The sequence below is a fragment of the Marmota flaviventris genome, chromosome 9 (genome assembly GCF_047511675.1).
Source record: "Marmota flaviventris isolate mMarFla1 chromosome 9, mMarFla1.hap1, whole genome shotgun sequence".
Lineage (NCBI taxonomy): Eukaryota > Metazoa > Chordata > Mammalia > Rodentia > Sciuridae > Marmota > Marmota flaviventris.
Genome location: NC_092506.1, coordinates 20823709 through 20846864, shown reverse-complemented (window position 1 = coordinate 20846864; position 23156 = coordinate 20823709). Strand labels below are relative to the sequence as shown.

General features: G+C 34.2%; 1 protein-coding gene across 17 annotated transcripts in view; it reads right to left on the bottom strand.

Annotated features, from left to right (window-relative positions):
• Phf21a (PHD finger protein 21A) overlaps nucleotides 1-23156 on the bottom strand; it is a 192192-nt gene that overhangs the window by 147255 nt on the left and 21781 nt on the right. For 12 of the 17 annotated variants that reach the window (XM_071616273.1, XM_071616274.1, XM_071616276.1 and 9 more), the window contains 4 exons: nucleotides 12937-12977; nucleotides 11336-11447; nucleotides 5090-5234; nucleotides 657-689 (listed from right to left, as the gene is read on the bottom strand). In XM_071616273.1, the coding sequence (XP_071472374.1) occupies nucleotides 657-689; nucleotides 5090-5143 (87 nt within the window). In that variant the 5' untranslated portion in view covers nucleotides 5144-5234; nucleotides 11336-11447; nucleotides 12937-12977. The remainder of the gene's footprint in view (nucleotides 1-656; nucleotides 690-5089; nucleotides 5235-11335; nucleotides 11448-12936; nucleotides 12978-23156) is intronic. The other 5 variants (XM_071616264.1, XM_071616268.1, XM_071616267.1 and 2 more) reach the window with 1 other exon arrangement.

Below are 23156 nucleotides of genomic sequence, written 5' to 3'. Positions count from 1 at the left end.
TGAATGGCTCTTTCAAAAAAATTTTAAATACTTTTATTATTTTATTCTAAAACTGAATGATTTAGGTCCACTTTCAATAATTTTGATACTAAAGAAACCCTTACAAACTCTGGTTTTAATTAAGTGAGCTTAAGAAAATGAAATTTAAGTTATATGAAGAATATTGCCAGGTATGGTGGCACACTGAGATTACACCTGTAATTCCAGTAACTCGAGAGGCTGAGGCAGAAGGATCACAAGGTTCAAAGCCAGCCTCAGCAACTTAGTGAAACCCAATCTCAAAATTTTTAAAGGGGCTGGGGATGTAGCTCAGTGGTAAAGCTTCCCTGGCTTCAATTTCCAGTACTGCAAAAAATACAATATATGAACAGTATTAATATTAACTCTCAATATTTCTCCCAAAATACCTGGAGCAATGAACATAAAAGCGAATTAACAATAACAAAGATGAAGTGATAGCTATATAATAGTACAATGACTGGATTTTTCTAAACTCATAAAACACGAAGACCAACGTGCTAAAGATATTTGCTGTTAGACATGAAAGAGTTCTTTAAAACTTAAGGACCAACTATATTTGAATATTTTATGGTCATTTTATTAAATTATTTTTTAATTTTAAAAATTGAGCGAATGAAAATAGCAAAATATTTTACCTGTGGATCCTGCTTCATTTGAGCAACCAGTTTCTGATAATAAAAAGAAAAAAAGAACCATTAGTTTTAAATATTAATGCTGTAGGGCTAATCATTTTGGGCCCCCCAAATTGAGGGTTTTAAGTTCACACACAAAATAAAACACCACTACAATCAGAATAGACAAAAAAGATTGTGTGATCCACGTGAAAAGCTAATGAAGCACTCTTCTTAATAGGAAAAACAAAGTAACCAAACTATCACTTTACATTTGAAATGAAAAAGTACCTGATTTTTCAATTTGGAGACAGGGATGGAGGTCAGTGGCTTTTAAAAAGCAATTTAAAGAAGGCGACTGCTCACAAGCTAGGCATCCCTCTAACATGCTGTCACTGTCTAAAGTCCTCACAAGACCTGAAAAGACCCATTCAAAACCAGCCTGTTTGGAGTACAGATTTGGCAGATGTATTGGGCTGATTCTCACAACAGAGGGAGCCTGGTGTCAGGGGTGAGTTTGCCACTGTCTTCTATCAAGGTAAGAGGGGACCTCAGGGAAGAATACATTCAGTGGACCAATGATACTCAATATCTAAGAACAAGAAAGTGGAGGAATAATGCAAATCTCTACCTATCTATACTCCTCTGGGAAAAAGAATGAGACCTTTACTAGGAAAAGGAAGCCCCACATTTGACGTACCCATCTTGTAAAAACACTGCTGCAAAGGTAGCAATAATGATGAACAGACAAAATTGAAGGATAAAGGAATATCAGAAGGCTGACTCCTGAAAGTATCTAGGAATAAGCTATTTTCCAAGTGAGTTTTTCATACAATGGAAAAATCTTAACAAGGCACTTCTAAATTGTCAAACTCTTATTGTTACTTAGAGGCACAAAAGTATGAATTAATATACTATACTACAAACAGTACAATAAGACACTTACAGTAAAAGAGGTCTTGCTGTTTTAAAGAGTTGTTAAACAGGGCATGGTGGTGCGTGCCTGAATCTCAGTGTTTCAGGAGGCTGAGGCAGGAGGATTGCAAGTTCTTTAAAACTTATTTGTATGACCCACTGCAACAGCAAACCTCAGCAGTTTAGCCAGGCCCTAAGCAACTTAGAGAGACTCTGTCTCAAAATTAAAAATAAAAAGGGCTGGGGATGAGGATCAGTGGTTAAGAGCCCCTATTATCAATCCCAGGTACCAAAAAAAAAAAAAAAAGTTATCTCTACCTTTTATCATTTCAGTCTATAATATAAAGCAGTCAGCTAGCAATCTTGCTACTATTGTTGTGCCTCCTACTTAACAGCCCTGAACCCCAACTTAAATTTGATCCTTCTGATCAGCCGTGATATACTCACTAGACTAATTTTAAGATGAGTGAATAGACTAAAAAAACCTAAGAAATCCCCCTTGAGTTAAATGTTTAATCTTTGGCGAATGACTTCTGACATTAATTCTAATTGGACAAAAGACTTTCTTTCTGGCGTTAAGACATATTCTAGATAGCTGAGGTTGCAATCATGTGATCTCCAAATACACAAAGTGAATGTCACTATGTTCTATCTCATATTTGACAATAGTAGCTCTTCTATATCCTAGACTTAACCTACACAGTAATAACAATACACATTCTAAGAGTTAACAGAATTGAAACACAGGTTTGCTGGGCACAATGGCCCATGCCTGTAATCCCAACAGCTCAGGAGACTGACACAAGAGGATCACGAGTTCAAAGCCAGCCTCAGCAACTCAGTGAGGCCCTAAGCAACTTAGTGAGAACCTGCTCTAAATAAAAATGTTTAAAAAAGGGCTGGGGATATAGCTCAGTGGTTAAGCACTCTGGGTTCAATCCCCAGTCCCCCAACCACACACACACACACAAAGGAAAGGAATGAAACAAAACACAAGGTATTATATATTTTTACAAATCTAGCCATAGTCTTCAATGAAAAAAGCCTCTGATTTGGTTACCAGAGAACTGGCTATTCATACTAAAATTATCTTTTTGAAGCTGAAAAGGCTTTTCTTCCATGACACTGAAATCTAAAAACTGACTGATAACCCTACTAACTCTCCACCTCTTGAGGATATAAATAAACCAACTTTTCTATGTACAGTTAAACAGCATTTTAGACAATCAGGATTAAGTGTGGACAAGCTGAGCAACTTACTAGACCACCCAAACTCCCAGCAACTTGAGGCTGATGTTGTATAATCAAAGTTGCCCTTTATTATAAGAACACAACAATTTTTCAGGAGGATATACTGTATGTTAAAGATAAGTAAATGACAGCCAATTGGTCGAACTGGCCCACCACCTGTTTTTCAAATAGTTTTATGAAACACAGCCAAACCATTTGTGATTGACTTGTCTATACACAATAGGGCACAGAAATTGTGACAGAGACTATAAATGACCTGCAAAATCTAAAATATCCTACTATTTGGCCCTTCACAGAAAAGTTTGCTAACCTCTGCATCAAACTATTCTCCATTCCATATGGAATAAATACTCTGAAAGTTTCAATAAGCCTCCATCAAATCTACCTAAAAACAATCAAAGAAAGAGAGGAGACAGGGGCTAGGGTTGTGGCTCAGTGGTAGAGCACTCACCTAGCATGAGTGAGGCACTGGGTTCATCCTCAGCACCACATAAAAATAAATAAAAGTATTTATTCCATCTACAACTAAAAAAAAAATTTTTAAAAAAAGAGAGGAGAGAAAGGGGCCTTCCCTTCCAAAAGATGGCCATTATAAATATTTATTGAACATTAAATATGTATATACATAGCTCTATCACTCCCCTCAAAAAGAAAACAAAGATCAAAAATATACTTCCACTATAGCAAAAGCAGGCAGGTTCATAATATGATCTCTATACAGTAAGTTTAATTCCAGCCTAATCTCATTCTGTAACTGGAAATGCAAAAAAGGATACCTTTTGCCTGGCTTCTACAACCAATGCCTTTACTCCATCATTTCTAGCATCCCTGAATACGTCATGATCATCAATTGAGTAGGTTACTCCATATCCAATCAGAAAACATTAGTTTTATGAAGCAGGCATATCATTTGGATTTAATATTACCCATTTTTTTCAAAAATAGAAGTAACTAGAGTGAAATGTCTTATATGTTTTGTATGTTAAAACATTAATTGACATAGAAACATTTGTTAGTACACAAAATGTTGTATAGTAAGAATAAATATAAAATCTATCAAGTTTATGTTCAAACCCAGTCGCTGAATATACAGGGAAACTGACAGTTAATATGACTATTAAGAGAGTATTTAGGTTTAGGATAACTTAAAAAAAAAAGAATATTAAATCAAGGCTGGGGCTCAGTGGCAGAGTACTTGCCTAGCATGGGTGAAGCACTGGGTTCAAGCTTTTTTTTTTTAATATTTATTCTTAAGTTTTAGGCAGACACAATATCTTATTTTACATTTATGTGGTGTTGAGGATTGAACCCATTGCCTCGTGCATGCTAGGTGAGCGCTCTGCCACTGAGCCCCAGCCCCAGCCCACTGGGTTCGATCTTTAGCACCACATAGAAATAAACAAATTAAATAAAAGGCATTCTGTCCATTTACAACTACAAAAAAAAATATTTTTTAAATAATATTATACCTCAACTGTTATACTTTAGAAGTAATCAATTCACCACCATTTACCACTTTTGAGTATCAAGAATTATACATGTATGCATGATTGTATGTGTCTTTAGCCTAATGCCCAGCTAATGTCTAGAAAATAGACACAAAACAGTAATATTCTGTTTACACAGTGTTAATTATTTAGTTATCTATGAAAATATTTTTGTCTTGATTTAATTATATTTTTTATATATTCATATCAACATATAAAAATTAATTATTTTATTAAGGTTAACAGATTATAGAAACAACATTATATAAACATAATCACATCTTATATATGCACTTTTATAACTATACACATTAAAGATTTGTTCAGTCTGGGTAACTAAGGTAAGTGTAAGAATTATGAAATCTGAAATTTAAACACCTGTGAAAGCAATCATTACCAAAGAAAAATGGCATAAAGCTGTATCCTTTGAGCAAAAACTAGTATATATGATACTTAAGCTCAGTATGTCTCATAACTTACATGCAAGTTATATAGCACATGAACAAAGGTCCTTCAAAGAACCAAAACCAAAAACAGAACAAAAAAAAGTGTTTTTTAAATACCTCTGGGATACTAAAAAATATATATTTTCAGTCCTTTTCTCTGGAAGGGAAGTCAGGAATACTTTATGAAAATTCTTAAAAGTATTGATGGATTTGTTGAGTATAAGAGGCAAATGACATCACTCTGGAATAACTGTCTTAAAGATGATTTTCAAACTACCAAAAACCAGAGATAGGCCAGTTTACTAATCTTAGTCATAATTTAATGCCCAATGTAGGAGAAGCCAACAACATAACGTACCTGGTGAACCTGAATTTCCACTTTAAGAGCCTCCTGTAGAGTCTGCAACTCCATCCTCTACCTTCTCCACACTTTCTCTTATGTCTGCTAATTCTATAGTTCTTCAGCCTCTGTTTAAAATAACAAACTCTTCTTCTTGATGCAGCTGTACAAATCATAAAATGTTATGGATCATTAATTGGGAATAAAGAACATATTCATGTTAAATATGAGCCCCAAAATATTTGATTTTTAACAGAGGAAGAAAATCCCAGATTTTTCTCTAAAACAATTCAGTATCAAACATTTCTGGGTTTTAGTCTTTTGAGCATTCCTCTACAGAACACTTTAAAAAACTAAGAAAAGAAAAATAACAAAAAGTCATGGTCATGGAAACATAACCACTCACTACAAACTAAGCACTGTGTTACATACCACCTACTAAGCACAGAACTGAGTAACATCACTTCCTCCCTAGAAACCATCATCATCCAGAATACACTGTCCTTAGAAAAGAGACACAAAACATGATCACACATTTTTAAACATCACAAAGAGTACACTGGAGAGCTGAGTTCCTCACAAGTTAAAGAAAACTAGGGTATTTTCATTTGGTTAGGCTCTTACTACTCTTATTTTAAAAATAAAGAAATTAAGGGCTCGGGTTGTGGCTCAGAGGTAGAGCGGCTGCCTAGGATAGGTGAGGCCCTGGGTTCAATCCTCAGAACCACATTTAAAAAAAAAAATCAACAATAAATAAATAAAGGTTAAATTCTTTAAAAAAATAAAATAAAATAAAAATAAAGAAATTAAAATGGGAGTTCTGGTATAATTTAAATATTTAAACTTAACAAGTTAAATACAATAATATGACTTAGTATAGGTACTTTGCACTGTATTTATCTATACAATCTGTGCTATCCATAAAATTATGATGGGTGTATTATGGGAGATACTGCTGTATGTAGCATTGGAGATGGGCGGCTAACAGAACGTGCTTCTGGCTTCATAGTGAACATCATCCTCTCTTCACACTTGCCAGTGCATCTCTGACTACATGTATAACTACATGTGGAGATAATGTCAAAAATCTAGACTTGTAAACCCAAACATGACTTAATCCTTAATCCTTAGGGGGCTGGGGTTGTAGCTTAGTGGTAGTGCAATTGCCTAGCACATGTGAGGTAAAAATAAATAAATAAAGATATTGTGTCCATTTACAACTAAAAAATATATATTTTTAAAAATGTGCCTTAGACATGATTTGGGGTTCTTTGCCAAAGCAAAAGTGGGTTTTTTTTGGGGGGGGGCTTAATACATTTAGGGGGTCAAATTTATTCTTTTTTTTATATTACACACAGAGCACAATTTTTCATATCTCTGGTTGTATACAAAGTATATTTACACCATTCCTGTCTTCATACGTGTCTGAATACATTTTTTTAACCCTGACTTCAAATCTCTGCTCTTCTTTGCACTTATAAAATTTGATGCTTGAGTAGCTTTTTAGCATTGAGGAAGGGAATAAACAGGAAGCTAGAAGAGCCACTACTTCACCCCAATACAATGAGATTCATGGTCTTCATGTTTTCTAAAAGTTATTTACCTATGAATAAAGTCCACATTCAACTCAGAAAACTGACCAGGCTGGAGCCAGGGCTGTGGCTCAGTGGTAGAGCAATTGCCTAGCATGAATGAGGCACTGGATTTGATCCCTAGCACCACATAAAAATAAAATAAAGGAATTGTGTCCATGTACAACTAAAAAATATATATTTAAAAAAACACTGACATAGTCATTAATTATATTACATTAGGAATATTACTTTTCATATTTTCTTAATTTTACTAGGCTTAAAGCATCAGTGGCACTCTCTCCTCTCGGTTTATATGCCATGTTACATGATATCAATATACTCTAATCCCAAAAAGGAAAAAAAATCCCAAAGTCCAAAATTCCTTCAAAGTTAGGTTTGTGGAGGCTAGAAAAGATTCACTGTACAATGATACTTTAAACAAAAAAAAAAAAAAAAATCATAAAGGAAGTGTATTTAGGAGGGTTAATTTGAAAAAGGAGATATTTTGATGAACAAATATTTTGATGGGTATTTTAGCTATTTATTATCTTTGGAACTGCAATAAGTAAATAAATAAATATCAAAATGATTAAGTTAAAATTAATACATATATATATATATATATATATATATATATATATAATTGTACACTTTAATTTTAAATACTAATCTCCCTATTCAAATTCTTAACATATATTATAGTTCATGAAAACAGTATGCAGTTTTAATTTTTGAAAACTGATCCCTTATAATAAAATTGAGAATCACCTTGAAGTTGAATAAATATTTCAAAAAATAGAAAGGCATATTTTATTATTCTGGTGGCAACACACAACACCATAGCTCAACTGAACTCATATAAACTATGGAAACAGGTTAAAAAACGTGGAGAACCTATACATGCCAAAGGGTTAATATTGTTTATATAGTAATGGCACTCATAAATTAGCAATAAAAATTCATGGAAAAGGAATTCATAAAAGAAGAAAAAAGAATGACCAACACACATAAAAAAACATTCATCTTCAACAGTCATAGAAATGTAAATTTTGTCCATCAAGCTGAAGAAGAGCTGTAAACATGATAATACTTAGCTATTTACAATGTGTGTCAGACAATACTTCACAATTTGCTAATGAAATCTTTGGGTGATAGCACTGATAGTTATTTACTTTCTACTTTTGGGGTATTAGTATTTTTGAATTTTTCCATAAAAAAATGCACTTATTTTTAAATAAGAAAAACTTGTGAGGATTGATAAGCACCAGAAAATGTTACACTGATCAAACAAAATGCTCTGAAAAAGAAAAAAACAAAACCCAGTCTTAACCTGGAGACTCTAAATGTCAAAGAGTGCCTTGCAGGATAATAAGACTGCAACTCAAGTTAATGAGGAGATGACAGCTTTTACTTCCGCCATCAGACTGTTGTCTACCTATGAGAGACATACAAAAGCATGAAGTTTTAGTTGGCAAGAACTCTAAATGCCAATTACATTTTATTTTAAAATAAAATGAAGGGTTAAAAAAGGTAGTAAACTAGTTATAGAAAAACTTATAAAGGATTCACTTGAAATCCTTCAGAAAAGTCCGTTTCTGGATAGTAATTTTAAGAGATTGGTCTCTGCCTAAAAGAACAAATAACATACATATATTTACGGTTTACAAAGACAAGGCAAGCACATGTTGAATCCTCTACAAAATATTTTGGGATCTTAAACAACTTATGCAGCCATCATCTGAACACTGTTTGGGGGCAACTTATAGCATCAAAAGAAGACACTGCCTGGCAGGGTGGTACCTGACTGTAATCCCTGCTATTCAGGAGGCTAAGGCAGGAGTACTGCAAACTCAAGGCCAGCCTGAGCAACTTAGCAAGACCCTGCCTCCAAAAAATAAATAAATAAATAAATAAATTCTAAAATTTAAAATAAGTGATTCATAAGTTACAGACAACAAATCAATTGCTCCAAGCAAGGTGACCATAAACAGATTAACCATATAATAATAGACATATTATATTCAGGTACAATGCCTTTCACCAACCAAGAACACTGCATACTATCATTAGTAAGGGCACTTGCCCAGCACCACATACAAACATTTGCAATCTTCAAAATAATATACCCCAGCTGGGCACAGTGGTACACACTGTAATCCCAGCAACTCAGGAGGCTGAGTCAGGAGGATTACAAATTTGAGGCCAGCCTCAGCAATTTAGTGAGACCCTGTCTCCAAAAAAATAAAAATAAAAAGGACTGAAGATATATCTCAGTGGTTTAGCAGCCCTGGGTTAAATCCCTAATACCAAAACAAAACAAAACAAAACTATATACCTCAAACCACTGGGATACTTAATAGCTTCTTGCTTTCAAATAACAAAAAAACAGAGCATAAAACCAGATTACACAAATAAATAAAAATCCTCCAAAACAAACAAAAGCAATAATCAAATCTCACTAAAAAGTCACCTGTGTCACCTAGAAAGAACATTTATTATCCCCCCAAAAAAACTAATTCCAAACTCATTGTGTGACAACTTTTATCCTCAGGGGTTTGTTCATTTGCTTGTAAATCAAGAAAATACTACCTATTCACAGGAGGATTATTGTGAGGTTTAAATAAGTGAAATTTTCTGAAAAGTCCTCTGTAAACTATAAAATGTTATGACAGTCTTATCATATTTAACTTTTTTCTTCACACTCAAACTTTCTAATAAAACTTCTTGCCGGGTATGGTGGTGCACGCCTATAATCCCAGCAGCTCAGGAGGCTGAGGCAGGAGGATCATGAGTTCAAAGCCAGCCCCCCTCAGCAATATCGAGGTGCTAAGCAACTCAGTGAGGCCTTGTCTCTAAATTAAAAAATACATAATAGAGCTGAAGATCACTGGTACCAAAAAACAAAACAAAACAAAACAAAAAAACACTTCTTACTACAAAGTTATTTCTATTAAGCTGCAGGCTTTTCTAACACTGAATTTTCTGAGAAAGGGGCTTCTAACTATTTTTCTGAATAGTTTTGCTTAGAGATCTATGACCTCTAAGTCTCTTATTACGATTCTAAAAACTGTAAAAAAAAAAAAAACTATAAAACTCTGATTTTACTGCTAAGAATTATTTTAAATTTCTAAATTGACATGTCTTTTTCCAATCAAAATTTGACTGGTCAACCAATGGTTACTTTAAAGAGTAAGTCCATCAGTAGAATGAACTGGACATAACTTTCCTATGTTCATACATGAATACACCACCAATGAAACTCCACATTATGTACAACCACAAAAATGAGAAGTTATAACTCCATGTATGTATAATATGTCAAAACACATTCTGTATGCCCCCAGGCTGTCCCTAAAAACAGACAGCTATATGTTCCCTGTACCATGCTTTTATTTTGTGTAAAACTCCTCTGCTCTTATCTATATTCTTAGATGCAATGTTTAAAGACAGCTTAACTTTTTAAAAAAGGAAAAATCAGGAAGCCTTGACAGATCTATGCAGCCTTTCATCTTGCCCCATGTCTAATATCCAGATATCAGGTTTCAATTATGCAAAAAATTACTATGTATTTAACATGCAGCAAAATAAAATAGTATCTTTGACCATTAACTAATGATGCTAAAACTTAACATGAATGCTAAAAATAGTAAGTCTTTTAAAAGTTTTTACTAACGCTCTTATGATAGCGCACACCTGTAATCCCAGCAGCTCAGGAGGTTGAGGCTGGAGGATCTCAAGTTCAAAGCCAGCCTCAGCAACTTAGTGGAAACCCTGTCTCTAAAAAAAATATTAAAAAGGGCTGGGTATGTGGCTCAGTGGTTAAGTGCCCCTGGGTTTAATCCCCAGTTGAAAAAATAAAAAAGTATTTATTGAAAATTCTAATCTTTATTAACATAAATAAAAAACTGACAAAAATTAATGTAATTTTGTCTTCTTCTCATTTAGCAAATTTTCAACCCATGCTGAGTTATTTTCACGGTAGTATTTCTATGTGACATTCCAGAGGTCAAAAGAAAATGCTGCATAAAAACTTGGCAACCCTGATTTTATAGGCTACCTACCCTTTGAATCTGGCAATTTGGTTATGCTCAAAAATAGCTGTTGACAAAAATCACTGAAGCTATTTGTTTCCAAATTATTAAATAGTAGTTTCCTAATTATTTATTTCCTAATTATTTAATTATGTTTCTTTGCTATTATCCATCTTTCCTTCTTTGTTTGGATTTTTGGAGAAAGAGCAGACAGGAACACCCACACAGTTCATATCACTGCCACTCTAGGATAATAGTTGTCCCACACAAAACACAGGACTGTCACAGTGTCCACACCTCTCTTCACCATCAGTGTTCCTTCTGGGCCCCAGGCTACCTGTTCCCATCTTTCTTTATAGAAATCAGGGAAAGCTGGAGAGTAATATACAAGAGAATAGTGAAAATAAGGCTGATTTTAGAACTGGTTGCCACATTTACTTGAATGTTAGTTAATGATATATAAAAAATAATAATAACTGTCCAGACAAACTTGGCCAGCATCTTATAAATATGTACTACACAAAAGATAACACAAGGAGGGTGTAGTGGTCTCAGCATAACCAATAAATACTTAACAGAAGTAGACATACGGGAGATAGATTTCAGATCAATATAAGGAAGACTAAGGATTAGAGCTGTACAAAAAAGGAATGGGTTACCTTATGAGGTAGTGAGCTCCCTGTCATTAGAAGTATTCAAGAATGCTGCATATCATATCCCCCTCTTGGAGATTCACAATGCACATTAGCATATTAAAGGTTCTGAGAAGTCCTGTAGTAAAGAAACCTGTTTAACTTTGTTTAAGGCAGCATTTCCCAAATTATTTGACCACAGAACCCTTTTCCCACCCCAGCCCCACCTCAATAATATTTATTCAGTTTCTGTGGAACTAGAATTCCTCAGAATACATCATAGAAAATATGACCTACTTTTTTTTAAATGAAGTATTCAATATGAAACTAGATCAATTAACAACCTGTCAGGGATATAGGCAAAGAAATTGCCACACAGGGCAAAAGTCTGGAAGAGAAGACTCTTAAAGGCCCCTCTTTAAGATTCTAGATTCTATCATGTCACAAAGTAAAAGTCCATAGAATTTTGACTGTTTATTTAAAAAGGTTCCATGAGAGAAATGAGAGTAGAATTATAAGAGAGTAAAATGCAAGGTTTGCTAGTTCAAGTGTCTTCCTTTCATGTTAAAATCCAAACCCTAAAAAGTAAGAAAGACACCTCAAGGGCCATAAATTATCAAAAGAAAGGCTTAACCAACTATCTACAATATCTATTTTACCCACTAAGTCAAATTACTATTGAGGGCTGGGGTTGTGGCTCCATGGTAGAGCACTTGATCCTCAGCACCACATAAAGACAAATAAATTAAAGGTATTGTGTACATCTACAACTAAAAATATTTTTTTTAAAAAATTACTATTGAGAGGATTAAAAAAAAAGTAGTTCTGCATTAGAAGACTTCACTATTCCAACTATCGTGTTTTAATATCATTTTTTTCATAATACACACTCTCCAAATAAAGTTAGTATTTGTTTGATGCTTAGTCACTAGACTGCCCTGGGCAATCTGTGATCTTGAATTAGACATTCAAAGAAATGATTAAACATGATGAATTGTGCCATTAAAAAATGTACTAAAGTAGATCTTAGGAAAAAATGTGTTTGCCTGTATGACCCACACTGATATAATTCTCTCTTTTTTTTAGTTCTTCCCCTTTAAGAAGTATACAAACACACTAAAAACATAATATCAGACATGAAGCCAATCTAATACTGTTTAAGAATGTAAACACTGAGTTCTAAATTTCAAAGTCAAGGTTCCCACAGTTATATTAACCTAGCCATTTTACACATATACGAAGGCCATCAAATTTAACAGCATGTTAAGTAATATAAAACACAATGGGAAACTTAACTTTTGAATTTCCCAACTTCTGGATTCTCAGCCATAACTAGTACATTAAGGGCATTTTTGGACAAGGGGAACTTTACATTGGAACAGATTATCAAATAGTAGTATTATTAGAAACACAAATGCATTTGAGATATGCCTATATGAAATTAAACAAAAATTCACTTTCACTCAGTACAAACAGTAAAGTTTCATTTCTGGGGAAAAGATTTTCTGTACCAAAAAAAAAAAAAAAAGAAAGAAAGAAAAAGAAAAGAAAGAAAAAAGAAAAATAATATGTGAATTACTATCCAGCTAGCATCAGGTACTTGATACCTGCCTAATAAACATACTTACCGATTTTGGGGAAAGCAGCTCTCCTTCAGCTCTTTAGCCCCCTGAAAGAGAAGGAAAAAATGGAATTAGACTACAAACACAGATTTAGAACACGTTATCAAAAGCCGAAGACTGAAAGATTTCTATCTGATTTTAAGAAGAACTGAAACAAATACAAGTCTCCAAATGTTAAGAACCAAAAGAAAAAAGTAATAAGTAAGCTGTTTTACAACAAAGAAAGAACTCACAAGCAGTTAAATCTCCATTTTACCATAACTTTTTAAGACAAGAAAAAGTAAGTACAGTTGATCCTGGAACAATGTGGGAGATTAGAGGCACAATCTGCCCATTACATGCACACACACATTCCAGTACAACTTTCTACTCCTCAAAACCTTAACAATCAATAATAGCCTGCTATTGACCAGAAGCCTTACCAATAACATAAACAGTTAACATGTTTTATATATGTAATGAAAAACAGTGAAAATAAATAATAACCACAAAATATGCAATTTACTGGAGATGAGCAGCTCTCACAGAGATGACTGGTGTCATGCAGCATTCTCAGCAGATACTCCCAACACTTGAGTTTATACTCCGCCCAAGAGTAACAGGAGGGCCCTACGAAATTATTATAAGCATGCAGTAGAACTACGGTTACTTTTTTGCAGTTACAATTTAATACTGCATCTTTATATTAACATTTTTCTCAACTGATTGGCATCATGTACGCCTGTAAGTTTAGTAAATTTTAACTTTTATAATAAATTTGTGTTTATTTTCTAAAGGATGATAAAATATATTATTTTCTACATATATGCATTTATGATAGATATTTTAAATTTTATCTTCAATATTTCTAGGGTGTGTGTGTGGTTCAACTGTGAATTTTTTCAAACTGTCACAAATCTTCTTGTAAGTAGACACAGGCAGTTCAGGCCCAATGTGGTATTGAAGGGTCAAGTATAGTTGATAATTTTCCTCTCCTAAGAGAGACAAAGAAATAAAATACACCACCACTAAAGAACCTACAACTACACCCTCATCCCCAACAAACGACTTTTGTTGTTTGTTGCTTTATGTTAACAAATTAAACTTAACATCATTAGTCCTTAGTTTGGTCCACTTAAAAAGTAATTTTCCCAATTAATCTTGAAATAAATTTGCTTTATATAAGGCTTTAAAATTCATGGCATTGTACAATGTATAAAATTATAAATTTGCATGTAAACAATAAGAGAATTTAAAACTTCACATTCACATTCTGAAATGTATCTCACCACTTTAGATTGTAAGCCACATACACAAAAGCAATTTTTCCATGCCACATATCTACTCACTAACAAAGCCAGAAAGAAAAGCAAGGTTGTTGTGTTTTTTTTTAATATTTATTTTTAAGTTTTAGGTGGACACAATATCTTTATTTTACATTTATGTGGTGCTGAGGATCGAACCCAGTGCCTTGTGCATGCTAGGGGAGGGCTCTACCACTGAGCCACAACCCCAGCCCCCCCAAAAAGCAAGGTTTTAAGATCCTAATCCAATATCAGGAAACAAAAATCAAAACCTTGCCATTAACATTTATCATTAAATTACATAAATTCCACAAGCCATGCTCAGTCTTTCTTGTACCTTAAACATAGTATATTTGTTGACTTACGTTACTCCAGTAGTATCTCATTTACTCAGGGGTATTTCAAAAGATCCTCACATCACCCAGATAATAAACCTTTGTTTAATCATGCACAGTCATATCAAACATACAGCAAAAATATTTAAAAGGGCCCCAATTCATAGAGTTGGCATTCATTTCCATGAGAAATTCCATTTACTGTTCTATCCTGCCTTTTCTTTAGCAGTAGCCCTTTAATAAAAGTTCTCAGATCTGACCAAATAACAATTTTAATCACCAAGATTAGAATGACTGCCAACCAAAATAAAAATCATACAAAAGTCTGTAGAATGGTACAGATATTAAAAAGTGGATTCTTAACATTATGGTTACCTATAGGATTCTGTATCACTCAGAAAAATGCCTGAAATAGGGACACATTGTATTCGCTCGATAAATGTTAAAATCAATTAAATGATTGGACATTTAAACTGTGGGCTGCAGACTTATCTTCCCTATTAGGATTTTCTTGTTAGTTCTTTCAGGATAGGGAAAACTTCCTTATGCATCAATCTCCCATAGCACTATTTGTAAATAAATAACTTTCTAAAACTTTTAATACAAACTGTCAACAAAGAAACTAAAATATTACCAACTTTAAGTATAGTAAAAAGGAAAAGACTGATAAATTGGACTAAACTAAAATTAAGAACTTCTGTTCATAAGGAAAAAAAAAAACACCATTAAGAGAGTGAAAAAGCAAGCCACAAAGCCACAGAATTGGACATGATAATTGCAATACAAAAAAAAAAAAAAATCAACAAAGGCTCGTATACTCAAGAGTATATAAAATATGTGAAAACACAGAGTGATCAAGAAATGTCAGCATTTCAGTTTCTATCTATTGAGCATTTGAGAAAGCAGGATCACATACACTCTTCTGAAAAGTCATTCAGTAAAAGGCAGCACAACGTATGAATACCTTATCTGAAGGGCCTTTTCTCCAAAATTCCATAGCACAGCCAATTCTAAACTAAAAAATTTTACCATGATACCGTGAAGCCATATCATGAAACTATTAGTAAAACTGCTTATAAGGACTACAGAAACCACATAGGAAAGCAAAGCCTGAGAAGGTTAAGTAACTTCCTCAAAGGTCACTCAGCTAGTTGGAGGCAAAGCTAAAGGAGAGCTTACGGATCCTGAGATTCTTTTGACTGAGCTTATTTTCTCTTAGACCTTTCTCTTAAGCATCTGTATAAGTTAACTCTTCTAAGAAACAAATGTCAATAAATGCTGGAAAACTTCTGGTGAAGTCTGCACGTTAAGTTTTTTTTGTTTTGTTTTTTGATCATATAAGTAAGCTATCCAGGGCAAGTTTTAAACCTGAAATCCTTTATGCTTAAAGGATCCCAAGAGTGAGCTTTAGAAGGGTCTGTCAACTCTATGGGTACTAGATGCTAAATTCTATATGTATGAACCTAGGTAGTTATCAGGGAAGATGGTCCACAGCTTCAATCAGATTTGCAAGAAGAATTATATTTAGACTAGCAATTCTTAAACACTGTGCATCAGAACTCAGTAAGTGTTTCTTCTAAAGACTGATTATTAATTGACTACCATTTAGAAACTGATATAAAAAAAGGCAAGGATTTAATTTCTATAATTTAATAGGATTGAGCAATAAAACATAGGATTTATATGTAAATTAGGCTCTAGTTTTTACACTACTCATGCAAAAAGTGTCTAAAATGCAAGTTTGATTTCTTCATGTTAAGAAGACTAGAAGTGTATTAATCTGCTTCTCACAATATGTTTCACATTTATAAATGAAGTAGTTCAAAATTTTATATTTGGGGCTGGGGCTGCTGCTCAGTGGTAAAGCGCTTGCCTCTCATTCATGAACCCCTGGGTTCAATACCTAGTAATTCAAAGAAAAAAAAAACTTTTATATTTTTAATAGAGAAATGTTCTTGAAAAATACAAAACATTTTTATTTATAAATATTATTTTGCTAACATAACTTCACACAATTTTTTGCAAAGTGAAGATCATTTACCTCTCCAGAACTACACAGGTAGCTGCTTTAATCAGAGCTGACAAACAAATGGTTCAGATTTCTGACATGGTTATAAAATTTTTAATATTTTAAATAAATGGAAGATTAAAAACCACTTCCCAAGTATTTTTTATAAAGTATCTAAAACCTTTGCAATAAACAAATTTTGTAGAAAAAAAGTTTAACACTAGATCATGTTTTAAATTAGGCTAAAATTTAATTCACCCCACTACAAATTTCAAACGATTAAGTTTATAGCCTGTGCTCAATCATAAATTTTGATAAGGGACTAGAATAGCACAGATAATTGACATTCAAAGGCACTTTAAAATGTCACCTTACCCAGAAGATTCAATCTCTTTTCCTTCCCCACTATGCCAAGCTGACAGTAGTCCAATAACTAAGCTTCATATTCAATAGGCTTAACTTCTTTTTACCTGCCCTACCCAACTTCCCACAGAAAATATAGTAAGTTTGAAGTAAATTTAAATGCAGGTAAGTGATTAGAAGAAAAAGTAGAATCCCACATTTAATGAGGCTGAATCCTTTAGGCCCAACCTCACAACCATCCCTCTGTCCCCATCCCTCTTGCCCTCCCATAAGCATCTCTCTAGTACTTCTCCCTTTACTTTCATGAAACACCAATTTTCGCCTTGTCATTACTGAATCATCATTTCATCCTAAAACTTAGTTGACCATCCTTTAATTCCTTTCCTCCGGCTCTCTATTGAACCCATTCCACTAGATCTTTGCTTCCCTCTACTCTTGTCAAGATCACCAATGACTGCCCTGTTGCCGTATCTACTAAGTCTCAGTTCTTATTTCAAGTATTATTTGACCAATTTGATCATTCTTCCCTTTTTAAAACCTTTTCTTCTTCTGACTCCCAGGATACCATCTAATTTTCTTCCTAATCTCTCTGCTCATCCTCAGTTTTCTTTTGCTGGTTCCTCCTCATTGCCCTAGGGCTCAGTTCTTGGATCTCTTCCCCTTAAGTGACTTCACCCAGTCTCCGGCTACAGTGGCAAGTCCCATATTTTTTTTTTTTAATAATTTTTTTAAAGAGAGAGGGAGAGAGAGAGAGAGAGAGAAAGAATTTTAATATTTATTTTTTAGTTTTCGGTGGACACAACATCTTTGTATGTGGTGCTGAGGATTGAACCCGGGCCGCACGCATGCCAGGCAAGCACGCTACTGCTTGAGCCACATCCTAGCCCCCATATTTTTATCTACAGTCCAGATCACACCCCTGAATTCCAATCTCCCATACACAATGCCTCACTCAACATTTGCTAAAGATGTATCCTCAAGCTCCAAAAATCCAAAACTAAACCACTTATCTATTACCTCCTCAGGCTCATACTCAATAAATGGTAACTCCAATCTTTCAGGCAAAGAATATTAAGGTCACCATGGATTCCTTTTGTTTCCACATCCCCATATCCAGTCCAACAGCTAACCATGTTGCCTCTACCTTCAAAACATACCTACTTTGACCTCTTGTGACAACTCCACTACCACCTCTTTGGTCCAACTCACCATGATCTTTATCCTAGATTAAGACCATGGCCTCCCAACTGGCCTGCCTGCTTCTACCTTAACAATCCAGCTTTTATAAAGCCTATTTCAGAGCAATCTTTTCAAAGTCTAAGACAGATCTTGTTACTCAGCTCTAAATCCTCCAGTACTTCCCCATCACACTCAGAGAAAGATGAAGCCCTTTATGACCCACAGGAACTAAGTGATTTGGCTTCTGCACTCTCAACATTCCCATCTCCCCATGTTAAATCTGCTCCGGCAGCAACAGCTTCTTCTCTATACTTCAGACATTCCAGGTCAAGTTCCCTGCTCAGGACTCTTCTTCGATTTGCTTTTCTTTCTAGCCAGAATACTCTCTCTTCCTCCAAATAACTTTGTGCCTCACTCTCTCAAATGTTTAGGAAATCTACAGCAGTTGCCAAAGTAGAATAAAGACTAACATTGTAATCAAAATTGTTCTCCTCAGATTGCAGTTTTGAGGCCTGCCTAGGCAACTCAGTAAGACCCTGTCTCATAATAAAAATAATAAAAAGCTTTGGGGATGGAGCTCAATGATAGAGCACTTGCCTAACATGTCCTAGTTTAATCCCCAGTACTAGAGGGGAAAAAAAAAAGTTTCTCTCCTCCAAAATTTTACACCCTTTCTCCTAACAAGAATATCCTTTTAACTTCTAACTATCCAAATCTGACCTGGACATTATAGTCCTGATTAAGATTCACTAATTGATAAAGATCTTCACTAACCATACTTATTCTCCATTTCTCCCTTTCTTAAAACTCCCAGCAAATATATCTTTCTCATTCATTTTAGAATTTAACTACACAATGCCTCATATTCTAACCTATATGATTTATCTCCCCCACACGCTCACTTGAGTAGAGATAATGCCTCCTACAAGTATTTCTCTATCCTAAATCAAAATGACAAGTAAACTTCAAAAATATAGATTCACAGGTCCTACCCTTAAAGATTTTTAATTCAGTATATCTAATTTGGAGCTCAAATATTTGGGGGTTTTGATGTTGTTGCTGCTGTTGTTTAACTCCCCTAGAAGATTCTGATGGGGAGCCAGGATTAGGGACCAGTGCCTTATAATACACAACTTCCTTTAGTACCTTCAAGAGAGGGACCTTATACAGCCTAAAACTAGAAGAGACACTTCAGAGTACAAGATCCACACCTTCATTTCACAGAGGAACAAAATTCCAAGAAGTCTAGATGACTAGCCAAAATCTACAAAGATAATGAGAGACATAGCTCAGCCACGTTTACTGCTCTCAATCTAGAAATCCTTCCATTAGACTATATATAAATAAATGAAAGTAATAAAAATCTACAATTCCCAGGCAGGTATAGTAAACAGTGATTATCTAATACTTGACCAGTGACTGCAGAACCTAAAACAGTACACATTAACTTCTTTATGCTTGAAAAATATAAGCCACACAAGCTGACAGAGTAATGGTGGGAAAACTTATTAAGTTTTAAAAAAAAAAAAGTTACCAAGTCCTCTTACAACACATACAAAAACCGTCAAAATCATTTCTTCTGTAGTTGAGGAGTAGCAGAAGTAAACAGAAGGAAGAAATCTTGCTTCATCATGCTAAAGTACAAAAATCCCCATTCACAAACTTCTACAGCTCACAAAACTGTAAATGTTTTGAGTTTAATCATAATGAAAACTTCTTAATTACATATCAGACTTAATAAATCATTCCATATCCCAAGACAACTCAAATTCTATTTTAATAGTCAGTTAACCTCAACACCAAAATTCTTGCCATCAAAAAAAAAAAAACAAAAAACTCAGTATCTACAAGGCATTATAAAAGAGTTTGGGCTTATCTTGGTGTATAGGGATTTAAGCAAGTGCCTCCTATTAACACTAATGGGAGTTTTGAGCATAAAGCATAAGCACCAAGGAGGAGGATGAATGCCCAGTACTGCATCTGTGAAAACCCTTTCTATTGCACTAACTGCAACTACTGGGAATTGTTCTCTCAGAAATGGGATAATAATCCCAAATTCCTATGTCTCCAGAGCACAAAGATAATTCAAATAAGTCATTTAGGAAGGTCACTAGTAAACACGACATTAAGAAAATATACAAGAAAAAACTAAGCTAAAAAAAATAAGAAAATTTTATTAAATAGCATCAACATGCAGAGAAGAAGTCAGTGAATTGTTGGAGATTAAATACCTCATGCAAAAATAAATTCAGGGAAGATTAGAACAGCCAAATTTTTAAAAACTAAAGCACAATAAACCCAACTACAGTCAGAAGTTTATCCAAAGAAACACACATAAAACAAAACCTCCTCCCCTGATGGAGCTTTAAGTACACTACAATCTTTGCTTTTAAACACAGAAGAAAATTCCTGCTGCAGTGATAGACAAGAAAAATCACAGAGTACTTCCAGACAAACGGATAACGGAGGATAACAAATACAAGCTGCTGAGGACAAACAAAACTAAGTAAACAAAAATTAGAGCACCTTGTTGTGTTCCATCCTGCCTCCCCTCTCAGGTTAGAACTGCTGTACTTACCAGGCTGGAAAATCAGCAGGTGCCTTTCAGGCTATGGAAAAATTAGTGAGACAGACAGACAGATACACACACCCAAACACAAAGGGAAAGACACTTGTTCACTTGAAGGGCTTTAGAAATGCAAGGTTTTACTGTAGGCCTAGAAAACTAAGAGTAGGCCTTACCAAAAAAGTGAAGGAAAGCCAAGGTTTATCCCAAATCCACATTTCAAAGACTGAAAGAATGAATGTTTATTTTAGTTAAAATGGCTTTGGCAACAATCCACCTTTTTAAAAGGAAAGAGAAATTAAAATTTTCCCTGTTTCCATCCCCAAAGAAAATTAGAATCTTTTCTCTCCAGCTACACAGGTTTAGCAACACAAATAAAGAACCTTGACTTAAGGCCTAGAAACTAAAAATGGTTCCATGTGATTTACATTTTTTGAAGAAGTCTATGTAGTCCAACATGTTGGTTCTTTATCATCACTGCTATCATTAATGAACATTTATCTTTTTATCTGTACTTTGAAATGTCAATGAGAAATTGAAACAGTTACAATATGATGGAAATTTTAACTTTTAAACCACAAAGAAACAGAAGTCTGAAGCATAAAGCCTCAATCACCCAGAAGTAAGTGGTCCTAAAACTTGAAAGTGAAAGCAATACAAACCTCAAAAAGAAGTTGTTTGCTTGATATTAATGCTAGCCTAAAACCAAAAATATGTTCTGTTATAGAAGACTAAAATCAGGGCTTCCATTAACCTTGTATATAAAAAAAAAAAAAAAATCCCATGAGCGTGGATTTTTTTTCCTAAGTCTCTTCATCAGAGCAGCATGGGGTCCCATTAGGCACCCTATTTTACTTCCACCTTATAAATAACGTTAGCGATTCGCTATTTCCATGGAAACCAAGTACAGAGAAACCCACTTAAATGAATACCGGTTAAAGGAATAAGTTTTATTTTAGAAAGGTTTCACTGCTCTAGATGAACTCTACTGGGGAATACTACAAAGTCTTCTTAAGTATAATTTTAAAAAATATATCTTTGGTGTAGAGGGAGCTTATTAAAGGTCCTGTTAAATAAGTACACTCCTGCACTAAACTACATATGCTGAACAACATCGTAACATTAAAGATACATTTTCAATGCACTATACAGGGTTTTATACACACAACTTCCACTGACTAGGCTTCCTCATGCATTGGGGTGGAATAATTACCCCTGTGGGTCTAATTTAAACTAATAAAAACCAAAGAAATTCAGAAATAAGGCTACCATCACCTTGTAGTAATGAACAGGCCCCCAGCTGCAGGCACATGCATATCTTGCTGCTACAAAGAGAAGCAAAACAAGGGAGCAAATGACGAAAGTTCCTCATCACTGTTACCAAGTTTAAAGTTAGTAGATAGTCAAAATTCCCTCCTCCACAAACTATAAATTACAATATATATTCCATAATACACACATTCAAGTTAAATAGAAACAGAATATGCACAAGCACAGAACAAGATTCAGTGATTTACAACTTAAATTTGACATATAGTAATTCACCAAAACAAAATGTAATTCGTAAGAACAGCAAATTCAAAAGCAAAAGTATTGCAGTTTTAAAAACTGAAGGGATAAGAAAAACAAAAAGCTTTCCTGCATATATGGTTCTTCATTAAGTCAGTGATGGCCAAGATATCTTCAATAAGTTAAAAGATAAATAAAACAATATTATCCTAAAAGGGATTCCCAGTCATTTAGGAAGACTTGCAATGTATGAAAAGAGTTAACATTCTCTCACACCATTTTTCTTTTGAGTATACCAGTGCATCTATTTGCAATGCATGTTTTGAAAACAAAATTACTATCTTGGTAATGCTATATACACTACAGATAAAGACTGGCAAAATACTGATAAGTGTTGAAGTTAGGTAATAAATACATAGGTTTTGTTATATTACTCACTCTACTTTTGTGTGTCTTTAAATTTCCATAATGAAGTTTTAAGTCAGCCATAGTGGTGCAAACCTGTAATCCCAGCTACTCAAGAGGCTAAAGCAGGAAGTTCAAGACCAGCTTGCACAACATAGTGAGACCTTGTCTGAAACTAAAATAAAAAGGGCTGGGAATTAGCTCAGTAAAAGAGAACTGCCTTGCATATGTACAAAGCCCAGGGTTCAATCCCCAATACTTCAAAAAGAAAATAAAGAAAGAAAAAAATTAATCCTATGAAGTTAAGGTTCTTGTTTCAAATGTTTTTCTCTGTGTATAACTTAACAGTGGACAAAATACCTGGTATAGATTTTAGAAGCCACTGAATTTAAATACTACATTTCCAATAACTTAACATGTAGGCACAATTAATTGCCAATTTTTACTTTTCTCACCAAATAACTCAGGTAACAATTCAAAAGCATTAAGACAAATCTGTAAAAGAAAGGGTCCACTATTTTGCAACTATCAACTAATGAAATATAAAAGATTAATACATGATAATAAGGTATCATAGC